Source organism: Microcaecilia unicolor, chromosome 3 (assembly GCF_901765095.1).
Source record: "Microcaecilia unicolor chromosome 3, aMicUni1.1, whole genome shotgun sequence".
Classification (NCBI taxonomy): domain Eukaryota; kingdom Metazoa; phylum Chordata; class Amphibia; order Gymnophiona; family Siphonopidae; genus Microcaecilia; species Microcaecilia unicolor.
The window spans coordinates 472,299,124-472,319,299 of NC_044033.1; the positions used below are offsets into that span (position 1 = coordinate 472,299,124).

The window sequence follows — 20,176 nt, forward strand, 5'->3', positions numbered from 1 at the left end:
TCTCGATTTGTGTCGAAAGATGGGCGTCCTTCTCTTTCGAAAATAAGCCTGATGGGCATCTCTAGTGTTTAGCTTCCGCTTATTTTTAGCCTGTGCTAAAAATGCTAATTTGCTTTTGTAAAAGGGACCCTAGGGGGTAAGCGCTAACCAGCGATATTTAGCAGGTGATAACTGGCAATCTCCCACTGAATATTGCCGAATAGCCAGTTAAGTGTTATTTAACCGGCCAGGAGCCATTCCTGGCCACTTAAATGGTTTTAAATATTGGGGGGTCATTCATTTTAAGTTATATTTTGCTCAACATTCTAAGGTGATGCAGTAGACCCATTAGTAATGATTGTTTCAGACTTGTAATTTTATTGTAATTGTTTGTTATTGGATGTAATTTCCTTGAGCTAATCAGATGGGCAGATGTAAATGTGACCTATTTGTAAATAGAGTAATGTAAATGGATGGGGATGGGACTTGATATACCACCTTTCTGTGGTTACAATCAAAGTGGTTTACACAGGGCCGTGTCTAGGGTCTCTGGTGTTCCCCTGCAGACTATCAGTTGGCGCCCCCCCCCCCCCCCCCCGTCTAGCATAAAATGCCATAAATAAGTAAATAAATATAAACTTTTAACGTTGAACACTTGATTATCAAAGTGGACATACTCCAAATGCTATAATGAAAATACAATGAATTTTTCTACCTTTGTTGTCTGGTGACTTTGAGCCTGCAAATAGGTGGGAAAATGTGGGATACAAATGTAACAAAGAAATAAAATAAATAAATAATAGACCTCCTCGTTTAACAGTAAAGTACCTGTAGAAGCCTGTTTAAAAAGGCTGAAAAAAAAAGATCAAAAGACTGCTTAAATGAGAGAATCAATTATATATAAATATTTTTGACTCATTTCTAAAAATGCTAAAACCTGCAAAAATGATCTTTTTTAAAACATAAAAATTGAGAAATGAATGTTGGAATCGATGCAGCACTACATGTCCTGTATGTGCTTCCTTTCAGTGCTTCTCTTTATGCTTTTATTATGGCACACTGTCACTATTGTGGTTGAAATATATGCTGTGCGCTAAACTGATATGATTTGCTTTTAAGAGTTGGTTTCACTGCTGCAAAACAACTTCAAATATGTAGATCCACTTTGGTGGCTTTTACACTCTCACTTATTCTTTGCTCCAATAGTTATCACTGTCTCATTAAATATGATTATATATCTGTTTGGTTTAGGCTGGCGGTGTGGTACTGCCGATGCAGCCTATTCACTTTGTAAACAGAGGGGTTACACTTTCTCGCATGTGTTTACAAAGGTGTGCTATAGGTGCGCTAGCGTTTTTAACGCGCTTTAAATGATAACGTGCATATAGGAATGTATTTGCATGTTAGCATTGCCACATTTCTATGAGGTCCTGCAGCCAGCTCTGAGCCACGCTACCAAAAGGGGAAGGAGAGTGGAATAAGAACCAGAGACGTGGAGAAAAGACACAGGAAGAAGAGGATCTCTGCCCTCTTTACTCACCCCTCAAAGCCTACCAGCCATTAGCTCTGTAAATCTCTTCTCTCACACATATACATGCCCCTAGGCCCAGCTCCTTCTTACCCATAAGCTTATCCTAGTTGTATTCTCCATTTCCTTCTCACTTTCCAACCCATTCCCCAGCTCCTCTTCCCCTGCCCAGCTATGCAATAATCCCTCTGTGTTCTTTCTTCTCCCTTCCCAGTCTATACCTTTCTGACTGTCCTTTACATATATTGTAGTTCCCTTCTTATTATGTTTCTCCTGTTATTAATGTTGTAAACCGCTATGATGGTATATACCCTTAACAGTATATCAAATAAAAGAAACCTGAACCTGATCCCCTGTGGTTCCTCAAACACCTTCTTCTCCCCCTCCAATTCAATCACTCTCACTTCCAGCTAATCCTCCTCATTCTCCAACCAAAACCCATCTCCCACTAGCTTTTCCTCTCTGATTCTCCCATGCCCTCCTCACTGCCACAGTCCACGAACCTTGATTCTCCTCACTTTTCCCTATTCCCCAGACTGCTGTCTTAGGTATCTTTGTGGGATGCTGCTCAGGTTCTCATTGATGCTTTGAATCACAGGGGGGCACCTCACTGCAGCAACAATTCAAAACACCAGCCTGATCTTGAGCAGCAGAGAGAGAAGGGGCCAAGGTATAGTAATTCTTTCCTTCTGCCAGCTGAATCAAACCATGGCAAGAGGGGGTTTTCATGAAGAGACTGTAAAATCTTACTTGCATCCACCTCCTAGATCCTGGATTCCTCTGGGTCCTCCCTGCCCCTATTCAGTTGTAAAGGCCGGATTATGCACCCTTTACCATGGCATCAGAGAGACTAGGGGACCCTGCTTAATATGGCCTCTGTGAGACACCTCTAATAGGTTACAAACAGAGCTCTGTTTTCTTAAATATTGTGCACTGTGTTTGAAGAGATGGGTAGGAACAGCTGCACTGGAAATCCTGCTCCTTTAAGCTCCGATGCTATGAATAGAAAGGATTAGAAAATAATGTCTTACCAGTACAGACATTTCCCTTCTGTTTCCCCACCCAGTTCAGAAGCTGCAGGGATGGATTCAGACTAAAGTAATCCCCTTTCCTGTGCAAATGCAGGGAATTAGTTCGTTCAGCCTCAGAGTCCCGCCTTCTGACGTAATTTCCTCGACGGCGGGACTCTGAAGGAACGAACTCACGAAGAGAGGGAAAGCTAGAGACAGGCAGGGTTTTGAAATGATGAGAACGCTGCGACCGAGGTAAAGTAAACATTTAAACCCCCAAGCGGTATGGCGGCGCAGCACCGCAGGTGTGCCCTTGAAGGCAGAAGCCCCCCTGCGGTGCTTACCCCGCTTACCATGTTGGCACGACCCTGGGTTTACATATTATATACAGGTACTTATTTGTATCTGGGGCAAGTAGAGTCACAAGGAGCTGCAGTGGGAACTGAACTCAGTTCCCCAGGGTCTCGGGTTACTGTACTACCCACTAGGCTACTCCTCCTTCTCCATGGTGATTTTGACTAAGAAGTAACAACAAACTCAGAGTTAGTTGACTTGTTTTGGATAAAATATGTTGAGAGTAAAATAGAGTGAAACCTGGGGGACAATTCCACAAATTAACCACCCTTTCAGTGAAGAGGTATTTTCATAGATTACTCCTGTGTTTGTCCCCTTTCACCTTTATCCTATGACTCCTCATGTCGGAGCTTTCTTTCAAATGAAAGAGACTCACCATCTGTGCATTTATTCCATGTAGGTATTTAAACATCTCTAGAATATCTCCCTTCTCCTGCCTTTCTTCCAAAGTATACATATTGAAATTAAGTCTGTCCCCATACTCTTTATGAGGAAGACCACTGACCAGTTTAGTAGCTGCACTCCTAATTGAATCCACCCTGTGTATATTTGAATCCATCCAGTGTATATGTTTTTGAAGATGTGATCTCCAGAATTGTACACAGTATTCTAAATGAGGCCTCACCAGAGACTTATACAGTGGCATTATTATCTCCTTTTTCTTGTTAGTCATTCCTTTCCCTATGCACCCCAGCATCCTTATGGCTTTTGCCATTACCTTTTCTACCTCTTTGGCCAGATTAAGATCATCACATATGATCACACCAAAGTCCCGATCCTCTTTAAAGCACAGAGATTCGTCATCCCTTAAACTGCATTGATCCCTTCACCCTGCATGTTTTTACCATTAATTCTTAGCTACCAAATTCCAAATCATTCTTCAAGCTTTGCTAGGACCCTCCTCATGTTATCCACACCATCAGATATGATCTGCAAAGAGGCAAACCTTACCATATAGCCCTTCCACAATATCATTTACAAGACTGTTACAAAGAACCAGCCCAAGAACTGAACCTTACAGCATAACACTGTAACATCCTTTTCCTCTGAGTGAGTTCCATTTACTACTACCTTCTGTCATCTTCCACTCAACCAGGTCATAGTCATTTTAGGGCCCATACTAAGGGTACTCAGTTTATTTGTAAGTCATCTATATGGAACTATGGCAAAGGCTTTGCTAACATCTAATTACACCACATCTAGCTCTCCACCTCGATCCAAATCTCTGTCTGACAAGACCTGCCACTAATGAAACCATGCTTCCCTGTGTCCTGCAACCCATTGGATTCCCAAAGCCTCATTCTCTTTTTTAGAAGTATTTCCATTAATTTACCTACCACAGAGGTCAGACTATCCAGGCTGTAGTTCCCAACCTAGTCTTCCCTGATGTCTAGAGTCTATGAGCAGGAACAATCCTCAGTTACTCTTTCCCTCTCTAGCACCAGGTTCAAAATGACAACTGTGATTCCTAGCAGTAGTCTTTGATCCTACCACAAGGGATCAATCTGACGAACAAGGAGTGATTGCCCTTATTTGTCAGATTGACAGATAGGAGTAGTACTATAAAGATACTGCCAATATGTCTGCAATTTTGAATCCAGCACTGCAGAGGGCAGTAGTTACTGGGGATTAATCCTGCACTTAAACCCTAGACATCAGGAAACTCCATGGTATGTATGGGGGGGGGGGAGTCTTTGGGATGTAAGGGGTAGGAGGGGATTAAGTATGTACTTTGGAGGGTGGAGGTGTGGATCAGGGAGATTGTAAGGATGTGCTTCAGGGGGTAGAGGGGAGAGGAAGGATATGCTTCAAAGGGTGGGGAGGGGAGTGATTTCTGCAACAGGATCTTATCTTCATACCTATGGAACCACGACACCTGCTGCCAGTACTAGAGTTGCACTTAACACCACCTCCTGATGTGGCATTCAGTGCAACCAGCAGCCTTGACAATTAACCAGCAGTAACTTCTCTGGTCAAGTCTAGCTCCATCCCATTTCTGCCCATGACCTACCCAGATTCCACCTCAACCTACTCTAAACATTAAGGATATATTTTATTCCTATGGGCTCTGCTGTAGATAACATGTGCTAATCACTAGTATACAACTCCCTACCTCGCTGGCTATTTTTAACATGTGGTAGCCATTAATGTGTATCTGCACTAATTTATTTATTAGAATTTAATATATCGCTTAAACTAACAATCAGACCTGAGGGGTGTACATAAAATGATATAAAATCAAAATTAAAAGTGGGAAAAGAACTCCATTTTTAGATAGGAGAGATGTACCTAATTCATACAATAACAAGCAGGGATCAAACATACAAACTATAGGGATCAGGGAAAGAAAGGGCATAATTGGGTAAAGGATGGAAAAAAGGTCATTGAAGGCCTCGTGAGTAGTAACCCCTCTCAGGTATTTGTGTTGTCGACTGGTTGAAGCAGCCATGTTTTCAGCACAGTTTTAACATTTTTAAATGAAGATTTATCCCTGACAGTCAAAGGAAGAGAGTTCCAAAAGAAAGGGGCAATAAAGAAGAAGACATGGTGATGAGTAAATTCAAGTTGGGCAGATTTAGGACTTGGAAGTACAAGGTGAAAGTCAGTGATAGAGTGAAGTAAGTGTACTGGAGCATAAGGAATAGTCAAGGCTAACACCTGTGCTAACTGCTTAGCATAGATTAGTAAAAGTGCCAATATATATTTCCAGTTTTGTGTTTCATGTGTGGTTTTCAGCATGCTTTGGAGAAGGCCCTAGGATACAGAGAAATTGTGGTTTAGCCGATGCCCTCTTGAATATTGCAGCCAACAGGATAGGAGTAATTGGGTATTGCCCCTGCTCCTGTAGACTATGGTGGACCCAGGGGTAAGAGACAGTCCCAGGCTAGATGGGTTTGGGTTGGAATCAACAGTGTTTCCATGTTTCATTGAGAAGTATAGTGTGGGCTTATGTCTACATGGTCAGTAGGGATAAGTGCAATCTAATTCTAGCCCATCATTTTTGATAAGCTTCCTCACTAATTATGTATAATTAGAAGTAGTTATTTATTTTAGCTGAACAGGCTTCAACGAGCACACATCACTAGAAAGTTTTTCATCTGTTCCTCTTCTCTCCTTATCCAAAAAGATTCAATAGCTTGAGTTCTTCCTATTGAATAAGACATTAACATGTCCAAAGTCATCAACTTTGTTATGTTTTGAATTTAGCAGACGCATTAAGCTGGCAATGTTATTAAGAAAATTTGTGACTCATATGTGATAGTTGTTTGCTCTGATACATAAGTTTGTATCATCTATAAATAATAATAATGTGTAACATAAACTATTTCAAGTGTACAGCAGCAGGCTATAATTGACATTCAGGTTTTATGGCGATATCATAAATGAAGGAATTAAGGAGTGTAGATTGAGAACATCATTTGAAGACCATGGTATCAGCTCCAGCTCAGGTTATTCTCACTGTTTGAGGATAGCTTCATTGTATTCATTATTTGATAGTTATTTACAACATTTAGAGGGCCATTTTGAAGGAGATTGATGCAATTGTAAAGCATTTTAACCATGTTAATTGGCTTCCTGGGAAATGTCTACCTTCATTATTTCTAAACATTATAAACCATGCATATTTTTAGCTGCATCGAGAGGAAGCAGTCTCTATCATAAAGTAGGTGCAATTGTTCACACACACCTTTTGACCATGATAGTTACAAATTGAATATGTATTGATACTTTGCCTTTAAAATTTGTTCATGGCTGCAGGTGCAAACTATCCATGATCTTTGCACCAATGCTGCCAGCTCAAAATTGTCCCCCTTATTTTTTTTTCCTTTTGGAAATAAGTTCCATAGTATATTTTAGTTCGTTCTACTGCTTTATTTCATTTTCCATAATTTTTATCTCCCTGCTTTGTTTTCTCTGATACCTGCTCCTTTCCTCTTTATCCTCCTTCTCTGCTCTTTCATATTTTGCTTTCATCTTCCTATTTCTTCTTTCAACATCTTCTTTTCCCCTTCTCTAGTTTCTTGTCACCTCTCCTGCTTTTCTTTTCCATACCTTATTTTTCTCTCACTTTTCCCCCATCAAATTATTTATTTAATTTCACTTTTACATTGCTTCCTTTTTTTTCTTTTTATTTACCCATTACTTTGTTTGTATCTTCTCCCTTAATGAATGTTTTTTTCTAATTTTTTCACCGTTTCCCTCCTTGCACTCTCTCCTCTCTATTCAGTTTTTTTCTTCCTTCTTTTAGGATTTTCAATATCCTATAATTTGGAGATGTGATTTCACACCAGGTTCCTTGTAATCAGGCAATGAGTGATCTGGCCTAATTTCCAAGATTAGTTTTCAGTTCTGCCAGGACTGAATAATAACTGAGCTTCAAATGGAAGTCATACACTAATCTACAAAGGATGTTATACATCTTACCAACAGTGATAAAAGAAATAGTAATAGTTTGCTTTTCATTAGAACAGAATCCAGATATCCTACCCATTTAGGAGTTGTTGCTCTTCAAAAGCTAACTCAAAGACACATTTTAGGTTTTTTTCTAGTCATATACTCAAACACTACATTCAACAGCCAACAAAGAAGAGAGAGAATAATCGTTACCATTTATGGTAGCACGGCAAGGTTTCTTACAGTGTTAATAGCCTAGTCTTGATTAAAATACAGATCTCCATGCATCTTCACAGCTAAAACTTTATTTCACTTTCCAGATATAGTTTGCTGATTAGCACAGGACATTCACGGCTCTAGGATTAACAAACTTCTCCTCCAATTAATGTAAACTGCAAAATACAATCAAGACACAGTGAGAGATTGGAGGTAGAAAGAAGTCTATATGCTGTAGTTGCTCCACCCTTGTGAGACATCATCAGGCCCACATAGAGGTACTTAAGAGTGCTATGGTGGCAGCCAGCAGCTGCAGGCACATGCCTTTGGGGTATGCCCAAAGGGGAATGTCCATGACACTTTGGTGCTGGCCAATGGGAAAGAAGCAGCTCAGAGCTTGAGACAGGACAGATTGCGAAGGAGAGGAAAGGTTATAGCAGCATGCACCTATGGTACATGCCATTTCTGGCAATGAACTCAGAGAGAAAGAGGGAGAGAAATATAGTTGCAATAATATTAGTTCCGGGTCCTGGCAGTCTTACGGGGGTCATGTTGTCAGAGAGGTGCAGGAGGAGAGCAGTACTGAGACATAAACAGCGTCCAGAGAAGAAAGCCAGCTGAGACAAGGAGACCTATGAGAGAGGGTAACAGCAATTGCACATGCATTCAACAGTTTGGGTGACAAAGCAACGAACTAAGAGAGAGAAAGAGAAAGACGGTGTCAATAATACTAGTTCAAGGTTCAAGCAGTCTTATGGGGGCAACATGGTCAGATAGGTGCAGGAGAAGAGCAGCGCTAAGGGAGAAACAGCGTCCAGAGAAGAAAAACAGCTGAGACAAGGAGATGGGGGTCATGTGGTTAGAGAGCTGAATCTGGAAGTATCTTAGACCCTATGGATATAGATCTACCGCCAGATTCTATATGGCACCCTAATTTGGGTGTGGAACCATGATCCAAATGCAAACTAATTAGTTAACAAACCTGTTCTTCCCTCTCACTGCAGTTTAAACCAGAGTATAGACCACCACTATGAGAAGATTCAGAACTCTTGAACCAAAAAATTCTTTAATGCAGTAATCAAATAAGGAAAAGTAACTTACAGTTCAGATGTGCTGGAAAAGAGTTTTCTGCCTTGCAAACTGAGAGTTTGTTCTCAACCAGCTCTCTCTCCATGCAAAAGAGACTGGGAGAATAGCAGCAACACGCTGAATAATATTGCTGTTTATATTGTTACACTGAATAAATATTAATAGAGTCACAGTAGCTTAAAAAGATCATACAACAGAATACAGCATAGGCAGTTTCAGCTCACAGAGGAGATATGCTGCAGACTACTTGCCCAGCAAGCTTAGGGAACAAGGCAAGCCAATAGAAAGAGTCCCATAAGAAACAGGGAACTGGACATTTGATCTGAAAGAGCCTATTGTAAAGAACTACAGGATTACAGGGATTTGTAGTCTTATTATATATCCTATCACCTGCCTCCATGCAAATGCTGGTTCAGAGCAATCCCTGCCTGGTATTGGTAGATACCACTATTTAATTTACCAAACTATCAACATTACAAGCATGCAAAGTCCATTAATAAGGCTGGATCTAGATAGGCCAAGACGTTTAAATGCTATTTCAGAACAGAAGCCATTCAAATGTGGGGGAGTTAATTATGTATAGATTTCAAGGAGACACGAGTAGGGTGGACAGAGAGGGTGTCCTGGGTAGGCCTATAGTGCAGACATGGACACCCAGTTTCACCCAGGAAATTCATGTCTGTTCTGAAAAAGATGTTGGTATTTACAGCTGCCCTGTGGCTTATATAAATGTCTGCTGTAATAGGCAGCTGTAAATACTGACAATAGCGCCTCCTGACAGTCACCCTCCCAACCACCCTACAATATCCAATTCCTCTGGCCCCCCAGGCATTCATACCCTCTCGCAGCAACAACTCCCTCCCCTACACGCAACTATGAGCATTCTGATTTAGCAAACCCCATTCACAACACCTCTAAAGCTAGCTCCTCCATTCACAACTTACTCCCAATGACAGCTTCCTGTGGCAATCCCCACCCCCACCAATTCCAGCACACTCTGGCAAACTGCCCAAATGCCAGCCCTCCATGACATATTCTCCGCATGTGTAACCACTACCAATGTTATCATCTCCAAAGCCCAACCCCCCAAGGGTCTAAGCTGTCAAAATGCAGCTCCTTGGCAGAACCTCCTACCCTCCAGTTTACCATGAAACACTAGGATCTAGTGAGGTGGGAGTGATGCCCCACTCATTAGTGCCTCAACAGTTGGGTCTCTCACAATGGCCACTGAGACCTCTAGTGGTAATACTGTGGTATTATCACTAGGGTCAGGCTTCCATATTTGGACAAATTACTATGGAAACCTATACCCAAACTGTAATACTATGATATTACCATTATAAGTCTCAGTTATCCATTTTGAACCACAGGAGCATCACATTGAGCATCACTCCCACCTCACTAGACCCCAGGAACTCCCAGGAAGGCTGGGATTGGGATCAGGGATGTTTTGAGGAGATATGTACTACAGGAGGGGAATTTGATTCAGGGGAGGGAACCACGTATTGGGGGTTGCTGTTGGACCTGATTTGGTGGGGAGAAATCCTTGGAGGCCTTCAATCAGTGGTGGTGGGAGGAGTTTATATATAAGGAGGGATGCCTTCATGGGGTTTCATGAGGAAGCAATCAGGAATTTACATATGAAGGGGATCCTTCAGGGGGGTGTCATGGGGAAAGTCATTGGGAGGGTTATATATGGGGATGGATGCCATGATTGTGGTTGGGGGCAGTGATTGGCATATGGAGAGAGGCCGTCAGGCGGTGTTGTCAGAGGGGAAGAGGCGACTGAAGTAGGGTGTAGGTGGTGTGTGGGTGGATGGTCTTGCCATCCATAGGTTGGGATGACATTCATAAGGGGCTGCTACCTTTAGAGGTTGTCAGAGCAAATCAGATGGCAGTGGGATGATCATGAAGGCCACAGACATTAAGGATGGGGCCAGACAATGGAATTTACAGCTGCCCCCTATAGCTTGCACTTAGATGTACCTCAGGATAGGTGTATATTCCAACATTGTATTTTTTAAAATACAAATGGGATTGCACATCTATATTGTAGGCCTGCCCAGACCACTACCTCTCCCTGCCCTATTCATGCCCCCTTACCATCTAGATGTGTTCAGCTTCCCCATGTATAAATGGCTGCTGTTCAGAAATGGCACTTAAACCTCTGAACCTTTCCAGGCATTTAAATGCTGTCATTTACATGTAGGAATGATTCTAATATGGGGGCCTTAGTAAATAGGACACATTGAGAATATGGCTTTTATTAAACAACATGCACTAACTTGTGTTTATGCAAGAAAGGGATCTAGGTGTCGTCGTTGATGATACGTTGAAACCTTCTGCTCAGTGTGCTGCTGCGGCTAAGAAAGCAAATAGAATGTTAGGTATTATTAGGAAAGGAATGGAAAACAAAAATGAGAATGTTATAATGCCTTTGTAGCGCTCCATGGTGCGACCGCACCTCGAATAATGTGTTCAATTCTGGTCGCCGCATCTCAAAAAAGATATAGTGGAATTAGAAAAGGTGCAGAGAAGGGCGACAAAAATGATAAAGGGGATGGGACGACTTCCCTATGAGGAAAGGCTAAAGCAGCTAGGGCTCTTCAGCTTGGAGAAAAGACGGCTGAGGGGAGATATGATAGAGGTCTATAAAATAATGAGTGCAGTTGAACGGGTAGATGTGAAGTGTCTGTTCACGCTGTCCAAAAATACTAGGACAAGGGGGCATGCGATGAAGCTACAATGTAGTACATTTAAAACGAATCGGAGAAAGGTTTTCTTCACTCAACGTGTAATTAAACTCTGGAATTCATTGCTAGAGAATGTGGTAAAGGCGGTTAGCTTAGCGGACTTTAAAAAAGGTTTGGACGGCTTCCTAAAGGAAAAGTCCATAGACCGTTATTAGATGGACTTGGAGAAAATCCACTATTTCTGGGATAAGCAGTATAAAATGCTTTGTACATTTTTGGGATCTTGCCGGGTATTTGTGACCTGGATTGGCCACTGTTGGAAACAGGATGCTGGGCTCGATGAACCTTTGGTCTTTCCCAGTATGGCAATACTTATGTACTTATTTATATGTTTCTATTATATGTGCTAATATATTAACACAGTTGAGTAAATAAGGCTATACGTCAATTGAATAATGTATTGTAAAATGCTTTGCTGCCAAGAGTGAGAGGTATAAGAGCTAATTTTAATAAATGATAAAATTAATAAACATAAATATGCTGACTGTATTCATATTGATTACAATGCTCAAAAACAGCACCTAATTATATTTACAGTAAAATTCTTATATTTTCTTGCAACAGCGCCTTATGAAATATGCCCAGAAGATTTTTTGCTGTCTATGGTGTGGAAAAGAACACCTGCTGGAGATCTGGCTTTCAATCGTTGTCCTTTGAATGCCACAGGTAAGTGGCACATACAGTTGTAGAATGGGATACTTTTTAGCTGAAAACTTTGTATTCAAAAACTCTCAATATCAGAGACAATTAACACATTCTGAGCCATTTACATGATCTGGATAAACTTCTATTTTCTGGAATTTTTCATCTGGTGGATTGTGAGCTCAGTCCCATCCTATCCCTATAGTCCAGTGCAATTTTGTTTGGCCCTCAGTCACACCATGATGTAACCTAGTTCTGCCTGACACTTTTGTAACTTGTTCATCTGGCAGTCTGGTGCTTTTGCATTCCATGCAATTCACACACTGAGGTCAGCTGTTTGAACCATGGTTTATGGTTATGGTTTATCCGAACCTTCTAGACTGTTCAAGTTGCCATGGCAACACATGACTCAAACTGCTAATCTGATACTGAACCACATAGGAGTGGAAAGCACCAAGCTGCCAAAGGTATGATTTACAGAGGAACAAGGTAAGGTGAAATCACCTCAGGACATAGGGGCCCTGGGGGAAGGGTTTAAATTAGAACCTTGGGAGTTGGGGCAAGATAGAGAAACACACAGTAAATGGGGAACTTTATCCAGAAATACCTGATAATCAGCTGTTATATTAATTTGCAAATTTGTCTTCTTGTCAATTAGTAGGTCTTAGATAGTTTTTCAGTTAATCTCAGATGTTAAAGTTACTTGTGGCTTAACAGACCTTGGCCTACACAGAGTTGAAGGGAGGACCTGGTGATGTGATTGCTTTAAATTATTAGTGGCTCGAGGATCATATTCTTCCTAAATTATCGAAACAAGTTGTTAGAGCCTGCTTTAAAATATCCTCATTAGATCAAGATCTGCTACAGAACTATAGACCAATATTTTAATTTCCTTGTTTTACTAGGCTGATAAAATGGACTTTTATGTTTTAGTCAGTGGCATACTGTACATTTGTTGTCTAACAGGTATGTTATAAACCTGGGCTACTTTAAGGTATGTTATTTTACTACTAATTCATGCTGTTTTAGCACAGGTCCAATTTTATGTAATGAGACCCAGTTACTAATAACTGAGGTTAACTGTAAAATATCACATTTAATGATAACCCATGTGGATAACTTCCCTCCTAAATGTCAGCGCTTGTATTTTCCTTCTTATCCCACACCTCCATCTCCATCAACTTTCACGTTCTTCCAGCCCAGTACCCCAATCTCAACAGACATCAGGAAAACACAGCTGACAGAGTGGTGGGCCCAGAAACTCTCTTCCTACCAACAGTGCCTCTCCTATTCATGTGATTCATAGTTCAGATTAACTGATTAATCTGATGCTTTAAAGGTTCCTATCATTGTGGTGGAAGAGACACAATCAGCAGGAAGAGCAGTGTAGAGAAGTATCTGGCATGCTGTGGTATCAAATCCACTTTCCTCTCCTGATTTTAGCTGGTGTGCAAAGGAAACTAGAGAGATGAGAGAGAAAGAGAAGTGAAGGTGCCTATGAACAGAAGGCAGAGGCATGAATAGGTACTTAAAAGACTTAGGTCTGCACAGCTCCCAACCAAGATTACTATTACTTTAGCAGTATTCATGACCCTTCACCCTCCACAAAGAATGATCAAGTGAAAACATATAATTGGATATTATAAGGGAAATCCTAAAACCTAAGTACCCACAATTAAGTATGTTCCAATTAAGTGTTGAGGAGTGGCCTAGTGGTTAGGGTGGTGGACTTTGGTCCTGGGGAACTGAGGAACTGAGTTTGATTCCTAGCACAGGCAGCTCCTTGTGACTCTGGGCAAGTCACTTAACCCTCCATTGCCCGCCGCATTGAGCCTGCCATGAGTGGGAAAGCGCGGGGTACAAATGTAACAAAAAATGTTTAATATAATAGCACTTAATGTGTATACTTATACACAAACCAGCTAGTTGGTACTGTCAGTAATATGTAATTTGTCTGTATTGCATTCAGTTCTGGTTGCTGTATCTCAAAAATGATAGAGTGGAATTAGAAAAGGTTCAAAAATGAGCGACGGAAGTGATAAAGGGGATGGAACTCCTCCTGTATGAGGAAAGCAAAAAATGTTAGGGCTCTTTAGCTTGGAAAAGAGATGGATGAGGGGAGATATGATTGAGGTCTACAAAATTCTGAGTGATGTAGAATGAGTAGAAGTAAATCAATTTCTTACTCATTCCAAAAGTACAAAGGCTAGGGAATACTCGAGGAAGTTACATGGAAATACTTTAAAAACAAATAGGAAGAAATATTTTTTTACTCAATGAATAGTTAAGCGCTGGAACTCTTTGCTGGAGGAGATGGTAACAGCAGTTAGTGCATCTGGGTTTTAAAATGGTTTGGACAAATTCCTAGAGGAAAGGTCCATAGTCTGCTATTGAGATAGACATGGAAAGCAACTGCTTGCCCTGGGATTTGTAGTATGGAATGTTGCCATGATTTGGGTTTCTGCCAGGTAGTTGTGACCTGGTTTGGCCACAGTTTGGGAAACAGGATACTGGTCTGACCCAGTATGGCTATTCTTGTGTTCTTATGTGACAACTTGAGCACACACATTGTAAAAAAAAAAAAAAGACGTACCGTACAAAGTGTGGCATTAAAACCAGGCGTAGCATGTGGTAAAGTCCTGCATTAGAACTAAGCCCAGATTTTACTGCACTTTAGTAGTAAAAGGTTCCCAAACTAAAATACTTTATTTCCTACTTCTATTGTCCAGGTATTTTATTTTTCATATTGTGTTGGTTTCAGTCTGTCTTTTTTTGGATGAGCCCTACCCCCCCCCCCCCCCCCCCACCAGATGCAAAATAAAGGTTATTTTATCCTTCTCCTCAGCCAGCTCCCCACCCCCAGCTCATTCAACATCTCTCCCTTTCTCCACAAAGCTCTGCCCAAGCACAAGCAATACCCCCTGTCTCTGAACCCCCTCCCTGGTGTACCTTAATGGCATCCCTGGCAGCCGCGATTCAATTTTGCTGCTTGTGCTGGTCCTGTAGGCATTCTTTTGCCGCCTCCAGCCCTAACATCACTTCCTGTTTCTTCACTGGCGGGAGAAGACAGAGGAAAGCCTGTGGATCCAGCCCAGGCAGAAAAAAATGAATCACTATGGCTGCCAGGAACACCTCTAAGGTACACTGGAGAGTGGGTTCAGAGACAGGGGCTGATAGTTGGATGCTTGCGGATGAGAGGGAGAGAGGGAAATGTGGTGCTGCTGCAGGATGGGCCTGAGCCAAGAATGGGTGGGCCTGTGCTTATCCAGGCCCACCCATATCTATGCCACTGATATAATTAACCTTCAGAACTTTGATCATTTTGATTGAATCCAATTGACCTTACCAAGTAAGTCGCAGAACAAACTTTTTTGCAATGATCTGTGAAAGTAAATATTCTATTTTAGTCATTGCATTCAATGTAGTCCTCTCCAATTTCTTTTGCGAGTGGGATTCCCAAGTACTTAATTCCTGTGGCAGCCCATTTAAAATTGAAGTGTGAATTGTCTGCTTATGCAAGTGCTTATTCAGTGGCAGAAGTTTGGACTTAGTCCAATTGATTTTTTATTCTGAGAACTCAACGAATTGAGTAATTAATCAAATTACAGTTGGTAAGAGGTCCCTGGATGTGTTAGAAAAAGTAATACATCATTTACATAGGCCACTAGCTAGCAGTCCACTCTAGTCGCACTAATGCTTGTTTTTGCTGCATCCTGGCATATGACTAAAATAAATGAATTAAGTGCCAAGTTAAACAATAGAGACAATAGTGAGCACCCTTGTTTTGTGCTGTGTTGTAAATAATTTTGACAGGATACTGTTGGTTTCGCTTCATGAATATGGCTGCTTATACAAATCAGAGACATATTGTATAAATACATCTCCACATCCAAATTACTGAAGGTGAGACAATAAATATGGTCACTCAAAATGGTCTATAGCTTTTCTGGCATTGATCGATAATGCTGCTGCTGGGTTCATTTAACACTGGGCTTCTATGAGTATGTTATGAAATAGTCAAGCATTATTGGATTTACAGTGCCTCTTGACAAAGCCTTCTTGGTCAGCATCTATGAGGTCTCTTAGGACAGAGGAAAGCCACTCTATGAGTATTGTGGCATTGATCTTATCTGCGTTGAGAAGTGATATTGGTTGATAGTATGCCACAGAAGTGGTATCACATCCAGGCTTTTACCAACACAGTAATTTATGCCTTGTTGAATCATCCAACCTCTGTATGGGTCATATGTAAGTGTTGATAGTTTGTGAATTCCCTGGGGCTTAATTGCTTGGACAGTACTTTGTAGAACTCTACTGATATCTCATCCAGGCCTGGCCCCTTCCTAAATAGAAGATTTGATAGCTTGAGCAATCTCTGAAATTGTGATAGTGGCCTTCAGTTGTTGTCACAGTATGTCTTGCAGCACCACATGCTCCATATGTTCTAAAATGATTTTCTCGGACATTCTGAAGTATATAGCAGAGACCAGAATTGCACAAACTGATCAGCTTTAGAGTGATCTGAGGTGATAACTTTTCCATCTTCATCAATCATACCAACTATTCATGAGCGGGTCTTCTTGCCAATCTTATTATCTGAAGCATAATAATGTGCCTTCTGAAGGAACACTGAGTGTCCAGCCTGTTGAGTTAGGAGACAGTTTTATTCATATTTCACCTTCTGCAGTTCCTAAAAACTATCTGGGACCATCTGAGACATATAGGCATGCCCTAATGTAACAATTTTGGTTTCCAAGTGCTTAAATATCTCTGTTTAGGGTTTTGGTTGACCATGCCACATAGCTGATAATTTTTCCATGAATGGCCATTTTATATGCTTCCCAAATGGCAGCTGGGGACAATGCACTTATGTTGTTCTGATCAAAATAATCACTAGTAACTGCTTGCATTTTTTTGCAGAAAATCTTGATCAGCTAACAGTGTGTTATTCAGCTGCCAGTAAAGTGCTTTGCCACATGCCTGCAGTCCATTCAGGTCCAATTTAATTGCAGCATGGTAAAAAAAATTAGAATTGATCTAATAAAAGCTGGGACTAATTCTTTGGATAATAACAGATAGTCAAATTTACTATATGTCCAATGTGGATATGAATAGACCCCTGGATTCTATATATGGCAGCCAACTTTGGGCGCCCAAATTTGGGCACACTCCTGAGAAGCATGTGCAACTTAATTGGCTAATGAGTTTTTAACCATCAATTATTGGAAGCTAACAACCATTGACATTAATTGGCAACAATTAGGATTTTCACGCACATCTTGCTGTGCGCTATGCTATAACACTTGGTGCCTAAATCCCTTAGGAGCCCTTTTACAGAGTGGCAGTAAACCCAACACGGCTTGCTCTTCCGGGATAGCCACTGGCTGAACGAGGCTGCCGGCGGTAGTCCCGCCCCAAGTGCGCACCATTTCAGGGGAAAAAGAAACCCCCTGGAAATGGTTTGCATGGCGATAACCCGGTAGTAATCAGGCATCACAATGTACTGCCCAGTTACCGCCAGGTTAGCATGGCAGCCCTTATCGACACCTCAGTGGGTGGCAGTAAGGGCACCCTGCCGCATGGCCATGCAGTAAGAATTTTCTTACCAAATGGCCATGTATGTCTGGGAGCTTTTTTACCTACTGCGCTAAAAAGGGCCTTGGCGTGCAGGAAAAATGGCCCCTGCTGCTAGCGCGGGGCCCTTTTTCTTGCATCTTGGTAAAAGGACCCTTTAGTGCATAACCCAAAAGGGGGCATGGCCATGGTAGGAGCAGGGGCATTTTGAAAAGTTGATTGCAGTGTTATAGAATAATGGGTCTCCACGCTCAAGTTGGGCACCAGGATTCGCAGTGAATTTCAGCAAGCTGGTGTCCAGACTTGTGTCCAGGAATCAACACTAAATGCTAATCTATATAAAGGGTACATAACCTTTATAGAATAGTGCTTAGTGACAATCTTTTCTGGTGCTGATTTTTCAGTGCAATTTATAGAATCCCCCCCTCCACACACACACACACATAATGTGTAATCCCTACTGTCAAGATTTAAGATCCACCAGACCTCTAGCAGATCGGGGTTTTCAACCCAGCCCTCAAGGACCACCTGGCCCGGTTTTCAGGATTCCCCCAATGAATATGCATTAGCATGCATTTCCTCCATTGTATGCAAATCTCTCTCATGCATTTTCATTTTGGGTATCCTAAAAACCCAAATGACCAGGTGATCCCTTTGAAATGGGTTGAAAACCACTGTACTAGACCATATTCCTCCATTACTGCCTTCAGCACAGGGCAAGCTTACAGCTTTGATGGTCTACATCTGGATTGTCTGTCGAGTATCTGATCCATGGGCAAATTAAAAATTGCCTCCCAAAATTATGGGTACATTTGTGTAGGATGACAAATATCCAAAAGGTGTCTGGATGAATTTCAGGTCAACAACTGTGGGTGAATAAACATTGCAGATTACAATTTTTACATTACTAAATTAAGAAGATTTGAAAGTATTAAACCCCTACACAAAATACTGCACTGGCTACCAATCAAGGAATGAATAGCCTTCAAAATTTGCACTCTGGTCCACAAAATAATCCATGGTCTGGCCCCAACCTACATGACCAAACTTATCAACTTACCAACCAGAAACATCATTGAATCATCAAGAATGTTTCTAAACCTGCATTACCCAAACTGTAAAGGACTAAAATACAAATCAACATATGCATCCAGCTTTTCCTATATTTGCACCCAGCTCTGGAACGCATTACCTAGAAACATTAGAACTGTGAACACCCATCTAAAATTCCGAAAATACCTCAAGACTCACCTCTTCCGGAAAGCCTACCCAGCAGACCCGAACTAATTCATGAACAATGTATCACATCTATTGAACTAAGAAATTAACAATACCCCTTCCACATTATCCTAATACTTCAAACTGTACGAATTTTACCACTCCAGTTATAATTAAGTGTACTTCTACCCTTATCCTACCTATTCTGTATTGCTCACCAGAAGCTGTGGTCCCATCCCCGGAGACTTATCAGCCTCATTGGGATTACTTCTCTCTATATGCTACTACTACTACTACTACTACTTATCATTTCTATAGCGCTACAAGGCATACACAGTGCTGTACACCATACACAAAGACAGTCCCTGCTCAAAGAGCTTACAATCTAGATAAGACAGTACACTTAAGACAGAACAAGGAAATAAAGCGGTGAGGATAAAGGACAAGGCAAGTGAGTTAGGAGTCAAAAGCTGTGGTAAACAGGTGGGTTTTGAGTTTGGACTTGAAAGCGGCCAAAGACGGGGCTAGACGTACAGGCTCGGGAAGTCTATTCCAGGCGTGAGGTGCAGCGAGATAAAAGGAGTGGAGTCTTGAATTAGCAGTAGAGGAGAAAGGGACAGATAAGAGAGATTTATCTACAGAACGGAGTACTCGAGAAGGGACATAGGGGGAGACAAGAGTGGAGAGGTACTGGGGAGCAGCAGAGTGAATGCACTTATAGGTCAATAGGAGAAGTTTGAATTGACTACTATATATTCGTCTCAGAGTTGTATTCTCTTTTCCGGAACCTTATCAGCTTCCTTGCACCTACTGTTACTCTATTTTCCACTCTGTATATATTCCCGGAGTTGGTATTCTCCTCTCCAGAATCTGTAATCCATATTGAGCCTACTGCTATGCGGGAAAATGTGGGATACAAATGTAATAAATAAATAAATAAATAACCATATCTGCCAGCTTCATCATGCTGCTGAGCTGTTATAGTGGCATGTAGCATGTTTTTAATAAGTGTAACCACCCTACATAGTAACATAGTAAATGACGGCAGATAAAGACCTGTACGGTCCATCCAGTCTGCCCAACAAGATAAACTAATTTTACATGGTATGTGATAATTTATATGTATACCCGAGTTTGATTTGTCCTTGCCTTTCTCAGGGCACAAACAGTAGAAGTCTGCCCAGCACTGGTCTTGTACTAAGTTCTGAAGCTAACGTTGAAGCCCCTTAAAATTTACAGTCCAGCCCATCTCTATCTATTCAGTCACGATCAGGGCATAGACCGTAGAAGTCTGGCCAGCTCCTGTTTTGTTTCCCAATTTCCGGCGTACCCACCAAATCTCCGCTAAGATTCCGCAGAACCATTCCTTCTAAACAAAATTCATTTGTGTTTATCCCACGCATGTTTGAATTCCATTA

General features: G+C 41.4%; 1 protein-coding gene across 1 annotated transcript in view; it reads left to right on the forward strand.

Annotated features, from left to right (window-relative positions):
* The window catches only part of ADGRB3 (adhesion G protein-coupled receptor B3), a 1,672,438-nt gene that overhangs the window by 706,343 nt on the left and 945,919 nt on the right, over positions 1-20,176 (forward strand). Inside the window, exon 7 of the mRNA XM_030199002.1 lies at positions 11,889-11,990. Coding sequence (XP_030054862.1) covers positions 11,889-11,990 — 102 coding nt within the window. The remainder of the gene's footprint in view (positions 1-11,888; positions 11,991-20,176) is intronic.